This window comes from Adiantum capillus-veneris, chromosome 3, assembly GCF_014529385.1.
Source record: "Adiantum capillus-veneris isolate H3 chromosome 3, ASM1452938v2, whole genome shotgun sequence".
Classification (NCBI taxonomy): Eukaryota; Viridiplantae; Streptophyta; class Polypodiopsida; order Polypodiales; family Pteridaceae; genus Adiantum; species Adiantum capillus-veneris.
This window is the reverse complement of record NC_140933.1, coordinates 12379213-12389097: the sequence shown is the minus strand read 5'-3', so window position 1 is coordinate 12389097 and position 9885 is coordinate 12379213. Positions and strand designations below refer to the sequence as shown.

The 9885-nt window shown below is 45.1% G+C and overlaps 1 protein-coding gene across 1 annotated transcript; it reads left to right on the top strand.

Moving 5' to 3' along the window:
* The first annotated feature begins 6024 nt into the window (after positions 1 to 6024).
* Positions 6025 to 9504, top strand: LOC147460508 (protein SHOU4-like). Its single transcript, XM_086507857.1, has 4 exons — positions 6025 to 7885; positions 7997 to 8152; positions 8238 to 8449; positions 9118 to 9504. Exons 1-4 carry the CDS (start codon positions 6953 to 6955, stop codon positions 9308 to 9310), a joined length of 1494 nt encoding a protein of 497 aa, XP_086363983.1. The 5' UTR covers positions 6025 to 6952; the 3' UTR covers positions 9311 to 9504.
* The last annotated feature ends 381 nt before the right edge of the window (positions 9505 to 9885 follow it).

Here is a 9885-nt window from a genome sequence, read left to right as displayed (position 1 = left end):
ATACATACAAGGCTCCAATGATTTGTTGATTCGTATGGAAACACCAGTGTTGTCACCTGGAGCACTGGACAGTGTAAAACCATCTCTCCAATGTGCCATGTGGGGTGTTCTTTATTCGGAGTGGCACATACATTTGTGGATCTAAAATATAAATTTCATTTTGGGTTTCTTGAGGGAGCTGGCTCTTTATTAAGCTACAATCACAAACAAGGATTTAATTAGAGGCCAAGTACCAACAAAGAAAGATCTTAAAGGTAGATATGAGCACTTACTTTAGGCATACATAAACAATAGAGTTGCTAATTTGTGCATTTGGATCTTTCAATATCCCATATCAACACAGTCCAGTGCTAATTGCCTACTGCCATCAGCAAGGGGAATGCTTGCTAACAGTCCCTCTGTCATGGAGTCTAATACATCATTGTTTCTTTCATTTAGCTCTGTGGTAACTTGCCCATAAGTTCTCCTCTGGGCCTCTTCATTAGCTACAGCAGACTGTATACTCTTTAACTTCTCTGCTTCAGAGTGTCGTCTTTCTTCTTGCTCACAGCTCTGGCTCTTGTGTTCACCTCATGAGTAACCTCATGAATCTTAACACCTTGAACTCGGCGGTCTGGTGGTATTAGCAGTATATCTTTCATTTTGGGATCAATAAACTCATTAGGGATAATGAGCTTATCGTATCTCCAGTGCACTCTCTTAAGAGTCTCACTGTCCTTGTCCATTATTGTCAAACGGTGAGCATGAGCAGCAACAATAGTAATATCATTAAAATACTCCAAAAGAAAATATTATGCTGCTTCTTGAAGACACAGCAGGGAAATTGCCTTCCACCTCATTGTACCAGCACATGCTTCCTCACAGATTTGTCTCACTGCTCTTTGAAAAGGAAGTTTAGGGAAACACGGCTCAATACATTTTTGAGCTTTCCTGATCTCCCTAAATAAACCCATGTTTCTTTGAATATTCTTCATTCTTGGGCCCTTCAAAGGTCTTTCCTTGTAATGGTATGGTCCAACATTAGTGCTATTATGGCTTAAAGTATTGACCACAAGTTAACCTTATTTTGCATAATGCTCTGGAAAATTATACATTAGAATATTTACAAAGGTACCGCGCTTCAATGATTCAACATCTACTATCTCTTTCAACCCCAAGAATTATAGATGCAGAGGACAGTTTTGTCGACGACCATATTATAGCTTTAACAATGACCGGTGAAGAGGTAGTCACGCCAGTTTCCAACACCTTAAACCAAATTCCTCAAACTGACCCCATATTAGAGGAAAAGACACCGGTAAACTTTGCAGTTGGGGCGGCTGAATCCAAAGTTGGGATTGAGCAATGTGAAGTAGACCAAGCCCTTGAAAATACAGATGTAAAATGCTCCTCGGAGACGAAGAATACAAGAGAGGTTCTAGGCAAAGCAGAGGAGAATAAGGGAGTGCTAGGGGAGGAGGCCAATATTGCAAATCAAGGCAAGGAACAGACCATAGAACAGGTTAACCATTCGGCCATGGAAACACAAGAGTCATGTACTACACAAGCACAAGAGGTGGATACCCTTTGCAATACACAAGGAAACATCGACACTCAACAACAAAATGTCAACATTAGAAATGACCAATATGGCCTCTTGCTTCAACTAGATATGGTTGTTCTGGTAATATCCATTGTACTTAAATAATTAATGCTTTTTTGTTTCTAACTACTTATATGTATGCACACAATGATTGCAGAGACTGATTATCTTGGATCTCAATGGATTGCTAGTCCTACGACAGACGTACAGTGTACATACAGAGTTCTCCGATTTACGTAGTTTCCGCTTGGGAAATGTCAGAGTATTAATTCGACCAGGCACAAAGGAATTTTTGAATTTTTTGATTCCAAGGTTTAGGGTGGCTATCCTGTCGTCAATGAAGGCCCATAACCTGAATCCCCTTGTTTCCATAGTTTGTAATTTGGTTGAAATTCAGTGATTGGCTTTTTATTTTGTGTATAGTCAAAGAAATTGTAATACCATTGCAGGACATTTCCACCCAACTAAACCTAATGTACCACTTTTCTACAAGCCCTTTGAGCAGATAATGTACCTTATGATGCTTTCAACACTTTGTTGATTGATGACACACCACATAAGGGTTTACTTAATCCATCCGGCACTACTAGCATTAGTCAAGTGGAAAGATAGACTTAAGGAAGGTGCCACTTAGGAAAACATTAGTGTCTTAAGAACAAATTTTCCACTTTTGTTTTCAATGATGAAAACGCTTCTCCAAGGGAAAAGTAATGGGGGTGCCTATAAGAGGCTACGGCCGGGTGGAGAGTTGGCATTCAGATCTCCTGTGGTATCACACTAGAGGAAGCAATTGCACCATGTGCATAGCTTTCTCTTAGCCTTGGGTAACTGGTTCTCCCTTGGGACAATCCTTTTTGCCATGCCCACTTCCCAAGAAATTAAAACATAGCCTTTTTTTTTTTGCTTTTTCAAAATCCTCAATTGACAAATGGTTGCAAGGCCCCTTAGGCTTTTTAGACGCATCAGATGATACTACCATAAATTTCCTCTTTTTATGATTGTGAGATGCATGTGCATTTGTAGTGTCATGCATGTGCGTGTTATGCAATATTTTATCATCTGGATCATCATATATATGAGCCTGCACTATCGCTTCCTCAAGCGTTTTGGGATCCCGTGTTTTAACGTGATTCTTAAACTTAGGGTTTAATCCATGGATGAATCCTCTCACTTACTGGAAGATGTTTAGACCCTCCATCTTGAGACTAACATCTCTGTAGTGCGAGATATACTCAAGCAATGTCTTATGCTGACGTATAAAACACTTCTCCCATGTAGTCCAATTTTTTTCCTTCTCATCAGTGGGAAAATTTTCTTTTCTAAACACATCCTCGAAGGCAGCCCATGAATGTCGCATGATGCCCTTCTAATATGATCCCATTTACTTAGGAAAATTTTCACTGCATCCTTGTTGCAGTCATTCTCCTCCCCCTGTGTTTTTCAGTAGCTCATCCACCTTTTCTCGGTGAGTGCAGATAATGAATCTGGATTGGAGCCTTGCTCTGACATGCTAGGGGTAGGGTTTACAAGCACAATGCTTGATGGACCCCTAGGCTACTCACTTGCAGGGACCTTAGCCTGTTGATGCAGATATTGCACTACTAGATCAAAAAGTTTGTTGAGATTTGTTTCAATGACAGACATGTGTGATTGTAATGCCCTAAACTCTTGCAAATCAAGCAACTCTATGCTATCTTCTATGCCAACTACCGTGTGAGCACCCTCCGTGAGAGTAGCTGGCGACGAGGCAACAACAGATGCATCAGGTGTAAAACACTCAAAGTCAAACTGATGATGCATATTTATGTCTGAATCCATAGTGCAGTAGTATTGTGTGAGCAGGAAAGAAAAATGAATACCTTGTTCAATAACCGCCTAGCGAACCAAAAATTGAAAGCAAAAGAGCAACCACAATAGAGATGTCAATTGGCCGTACAAAATCGAAACTGCAAGTTCAAATTAATTTAAAATCAAGGCCATGCTGAATGGCTTGAAAATGATAGTCTTTATCTCTTTAAAATTCGGCCAAAATAACCGTTCGAAATAGATATTAGAAGTCGTCAGCTTCTTAAGTGTGAGTACCTTGATAATGATAGCCGTTGTAATTATTGAACAAACTGCAACCGCCAAGGTTATTGTTGTGCTTGAAATTGACGAAGTAATTTCTTGTTGAATAATTGAACAAATTGCAACCGAGAAGAAAACCAAGAAGCTCTGAGATTTTTGGACTTGCAAATTTCCTGCTTGATGACGACCGTGATGAGCAGAACTTAGCCTTGCCAATCTCGCAAAATTGTGTGTCGTGGAAGCTGAGGTTGCGCTTTGTGGGAGCCAACCCTTGGCTATCCTAAAAAAATAAAATTGAGATGGCCTTGGGTGTCAACCCAAGGCCTCTCACCAGGGCGATGGCGGATTGCAAAGCGCAAGGACGATGGAAGGGAGAAAGCGTCGCTAAAGATGGCTACACTATTGTACACAATAATCCAAGATATGCAAGCACCGCTTTGTAGTAGGTTGCTTCAGTTTTGAGCAATTTCTTTAAGGCAAATCTGCAAAGATTCTGCAAGGGAGTGAGAGAAAAGGGAAATTCGAATGAAATGAAAGGGAGGTGTGCCTCGTTTATAAGTGACATGGGGTGGGACTCATGGGATCTACGGCAAGGTCGACTTATTGGCCGAGCCCGTGATGTGGGCCATCAGATCGACGCAGCAGGGGGGGGCAGGTTTTTAATCGTGCAGAGACGCATTACGTTCAACTACACATGGCAGCGCAGGTGGTTAGAGCTTGAGGCTGTGGAGGGGAAGGTTGTGGGTTCAAGGGGACGACGCGACACAGGGAACCCTAAAATTTTTACTTACATTGAAGAAGATCAATGGCTAATCCATCTTGAGCCGTTGATCCCTCTACTTTTGCCCGTGTCATTTATCAACGAGGGGCGGTGTGTACTGAGGGTTGGGGGGGGGGGGGGGGGGTACGGGTGGCAAGGAAGGCAGCGGGATCAAGCGAGCATGCTCGTCTGAGCAGGCAGATGAGCTCACGAGGTGAATGATGGGCAACAACTAGGGAAGGAGCAGCAATCGCGTGCGATGATGAAAGAGGGAGGAACGAGAGCTGCAGGCCGAGTGGAGGGGCATGAGTTTGGCCACATGGTAGCACAGGAGGGGGAGGGACACATTTGTGTATTTTCTTGAAATATAAAGAACTGCACAAGATGCATTGTACTGGTGTAGGCTTGAATGGCTAGCTCAATGGAAATGAAGTCAATGGAGCGTGATGCGGGTGTCCGATCCCTAGAGAGGGCCTTTGGGACCCTAAAAGGGTGACAATAGAGAGTGATTGTACTAAGGTGGAAGTGGAATCAATCTACATTCCACCTAGTAGGTCCTCCCAATTTTGCAAGCTGCTTAATTAGAGCGAATCTGGGGAGATCCCTTTGAGGAGAAAAAGGGAGAATGTAGAGAGAGAGAGAGAGAGAGAGAGAGAGAGAGAGAGAGAGAGAGAGAGAGAGAGAGAGAGAGAGAGAGAGAGAGAGAGAGAGAGAGAGAGAGAGAGACATAATTGTATTGTAAACAACAAAAGAGAGGAAGCCGATTTCTGTGAGGTTGAGTAGGGGCATTTGGGGCTGAGCTGGAGGTGGAGTGCAGCACAGGCGTAGGCGAAGGTGGATCCAGTGGGTAGAGGCAGACATGCTACCTCTCTGCAAGTGGGTGTGAAGCGAGGTGCAAGATCGGTCTGCACGGTGATGCTACTGAGAGCTGGCTGTGTGTGTGTGTGTGTGTGTGTGTGTGTGTGTGAGACACCTGTAGGTCAATGATCGTAGGAGGCGGCTTCGTCATCATTAATATGCGCGCTACAGGAATGTAGAGCTGAGCGGTTGAGCAAGGGTGGAGTTGGAGAGTCGGGAAGGTGGCGAAGGCCTGCAACAAGCGACGTCGAGCAGTGCAAAGGGGGCATGCGGACAATCTAGATATTTTTTGTCTGCATTTTTGTGTCGTGCACGCAAGAAAAGTCTCTCAGCAGCATCTCACTAGATTCCGATTAATGCGCTTGCAGACCTAATAGTAATCGAAAATGAGCAATCGGACATTGTTTAGCCAGCTTATTTTGGGTATCTAAAGTATGTGGGAAGGTGCGTATGTGAGAGCAATTTTGTTCCCCTTGTGTGCATCCATGAAGGAACATATTGTAGCTCCCATGTAGCATGCACTTGGGGCGTGATTGAAGGGAGGGGGGCATGTGCCCTTGGTAGTCAAAGAAAAAATCGCCTTTTTAATGCGATAGCGGCATAGCCTATTCATTCGTCCGCAGTTAGACTACAAACGGGCCCGGGGAATGTAGGTACTAGGTACTGATAAGAACACGCTTTTAGAGAGAGCGGTGTGAAGGGTCCCTTCGTTGGAACAGGGGAAACCAATATGCATGGAATGATGGAACACATACTAGGCTATAGCAGAGCAGAGCACTGCCTTGATTTCATAACCATCGCCCTCGGCCCCTCGGGCCTCCTCCAGAGTCCATCTCTCTGATTCTCCTCTCCCCACACACACACGGCACACATGCTCCGCGAGTCCGCCCGCCCCCCCCCCCCCCCCCCCCCTCTCTCTCTCTCTCTCTCTCTCTCTCTCACACAGGCTCTCCCACGGACACACACACACACACACACACACACACACACACACACACAAAGTGGCTTTTGAAGTTTGAACCAAAACAGAGGCCCATTAGGCACAGGCCAAGAATGTAGGTAGTTATACTCATCACTCTCTCTCGTACTGGTAAACAAGACACATATACACGCACACCCGCGTTCCCGCACTTACATGTGTAGGTGGGTCTTGCTGGCGTCCTGAATCCTGATGATGATGGCGAAGAGGGGGCCTCTCCTTCCCGTTGCCTTTCAGCAGCGCCGCGCCCTATTTGCTGGTAAGCAACCCTTTAAACAACCATTCATTGTCACCTTCATGCCAGCATATTTGTAGTCGTCTGAAGCTCCCTACAAAGATCTGCCCAATTCTTCGAGTTTATTCGAGCCACACACACACACACTCACACACAGAAACACACACCTACAATTACAACAGGCCTATCACGTACACACATTTAAACAACAGAGCCAGACTTGGAACTTCTCACAATCAAAGCTACATCATGCAGAGTCCTTGACATGACCTCTCTCTGGAACTAACTTTGGGTAATGCACCAAGTTACACCAGAATTTACCTCCCAGTAGCAAAATTCAGACACATCTAAGCGCAACGCGGAGAGACTGAGAGAGACCGAGGAAATTTAGTGGATTGGATTCGTGCAAGAAAGGACAAACAGGGCAAGGCATCATCCTAGCAGCTTCGGGTTGCCGACTCGAGATTCAACATGGCATCGAGTACTAGATGTTCCTCACATCAGCTCAGCAATGGCCTTTATGTGTCGGGACACCCGGAACAATACAAAGACAGGCAGCCATCATTCAAGTCTACTGCAATGCCATATACAGGCGGCGACATTCGTAAATCAGGAGAGCTTGGCAAAATGTTTGATATACAAGTTGAGGAGCCTGCGAAAGCACGGCAGAAGCCTGGCCATGCCAATCCTTCTCCGAATTCAGGCCCCTCATCTTGTGCACCTACTAGGCCCACATCGGGGCCCCTCACTTCTAGTGGACTTCCGCGACAGACCTCAGCCTCAGCTGGACAAAACCGGTCAGGACCTCTGTCGTCTGGAGGCCGCCCAGCATCACATTCAGGCCCTCTTTCTAGGAGTGGGGGTGACCTTGGAAATGCCAATAGGCCTGGCTCTGGTAGTAATAGCCAGAAGAATTCGGGGCCTCTCTCCAGCAGTGGCACTCCTTCAATCATTCGACAGAATTCGGGTAGCTTACTGCCAGTGACTGGCCTTATCACATCCGGTCCCGTAACATCTGGTCCTCTGAATGCGTCGGGGGCTCCAAAGAAGCCCTTTTCAGGGCCTCTTGATTCAAATGGTGTCCCCGCCCAGCATAAGTCCTCGCAGCATCCCATCAACAACATAGGGCTACAGTCACTAGCTGTGAAAAGGAATTTCCCCACCATCATTTTGTGGACCGTGGTGCCGTTGTTCCTTATCGGCTTCGTGGCAGGTGGATTCGTCTATGTAACATTGCATACCCCAATTCTGTTAATGGTTGTTGGTACTTTGTGCACTTGTCTGGTGTTTCTTCTAGGCTGGAACCTTTGCCTGGCGGATAGCTCTCCAATGAGCTTTCTGGCTGCGTATGAGGATGCACATTTGTCAAGCGCGAAGGATGGCCAATTTGTGAAGGTGACGGGGGTATGACACATTCAACCTCGAAATTTATTGTTTTGTGCTCTTCCTTGACATGGATGTATGTTGTTTATCTTACTTACCACACTCATGTGGAGCGCATACATTGGTACGCAGATTGTCACGTGCGGGAGCATGCCTTTGGATTCATCCTATCAGAGGGTAACTAGGTGTGTTTACTCATCAACAGGTCTTTATGAGTATAGAGGATGGAAGTCCAAGCCAGCAAAAGCTGGGCACCGCCGTTTTACTTGGGCACTGCGCTACTTAGAGGTATGCATGGCAGAGTTTCACTCTCTTGATATTGCTGGTGGAAGGGATGTTTTATCTTGAGAAAAGGTTTGGGTTTTGGATGCAGAGGCAAGCAGTTGATTTTTATATTTCTGACCTTCTATCTGGATCAAGAGCTCTCGTGAAAGCCGGATACGGTGCACCTGTGATACCTCATGTCCATGAGGTCACGCATGTAGATGTCTCCGGGACAAACAAGGAGCTACCAGGTGACTTTGTGCGCTGGATGGGCAGTAAAAATCTATCGTGTGACGACAGAGTTATGTGCTTGAAGGAAGGGTAAGCCAATAGCATCTTGAGACTTAGTATTGAGATTGTGAGATGTGCATCACTGCATAGCACCCAAAAGGATGCATAGTTCCTTGCACGGCATGATCAAGCATACCATCTCTGTCTGCAATATAATATAGTCTTGAGGTAGGAGCATGCATCGCAAGATGACTTGTCTGCAAGAAACTATAGGGAAGTCCTCAACAGCAGACGCATCAATGCTTGAAAGGAGTAGAACTGAAGCCTGGTGGACAAATAATTAATTAAAATTGGCATAATTCATGCTGTCCTCAACACTAGGGGCTGCTGGCGCATCATAGTGATGATATTGTGCTGGATGGTGCTCTTGTGGACATGTATGCCAAGAGTGTTGCTCTTAGCCAGATGCAAAATGTCCTAGAGAAGCTCCCTTATCACACTACTGTCTTGTAGAGTGCTTTGAAACGAGGGGAAGGGGAGATGGGCAGGAGTCTTCATTAGCAAAGCTCAATGTTGTGCCTGTGCACAGAGAGAGAGAGAGAGAGAGAGAGAGAGAGAGAGAGAGAGAGAGAGAGAGCTCCAAGCTACACCATTATATGATCGCTGGAAGGGCATAAATGAATTTAAGCAAGAAGCAAGCTATGCAATGTATATGCATAGATGCATTATATGTGCCTAATGTAATAAGGTCCTCACAGGTACATCAGAGAAGGAAACACGGTTACTGTGATGGGTGTAGTTCACAGGCAGGAGAATGTGCTTATGATAGTGGCGCCTCGAGAACCCGTATCGACAGGCTGTCAATGGAAGAAGCCGTTTTTCCTGAGAACACTCAGAGGCCTTGTTGTTGCATGTGACACGAGTGGCAATGCGGATGGTGTAATATGGTAAAATGAACACAAGACTGGTCTCCACCCTTCGTCAATTGTTGTCTGAAGCATTTGCCTCATCATTCTGACAAAGCCCATCTATAATCATTCTTGGTAGCCTTTGTAAACAAACAACCCTTGTACAAGCACTTTGCTAACTGGAGCTTATGCACTCTACTAACAACTTTATAATGTGTTCTTGAACTATTCACAACTGATCTTTTTGAAGAATCCAAGTCCAAATGCGAAGTGGGTGTTGAAATCTCAGTCATTTAGCACTCTAGTGCTGCTTTTGTAGCTACTTACTTTTAGCACATTAAGCATGCTAGGTTTTGGGCGTGCTAAGAGTTTGGCTAAGTGGAGAATGCCAATTGGTGATGGGAAGATCATTGGGCCGCAAATTTCAGTCATGGGATAGGATTATGCTTCATTTTTGTTTTGAAGGGTGATCTAAAACCATCTTTCCAAGAATCATGCTAAAACATGCGTTAGAGGAGAAGAAAGAAAGGCATACAAATTTATGGATGCCTTTCAATCAAATAGTGCCCATATGAGACTTCACTAGAAACCGGGACAAGTGAGCACCGTTGGAATCTC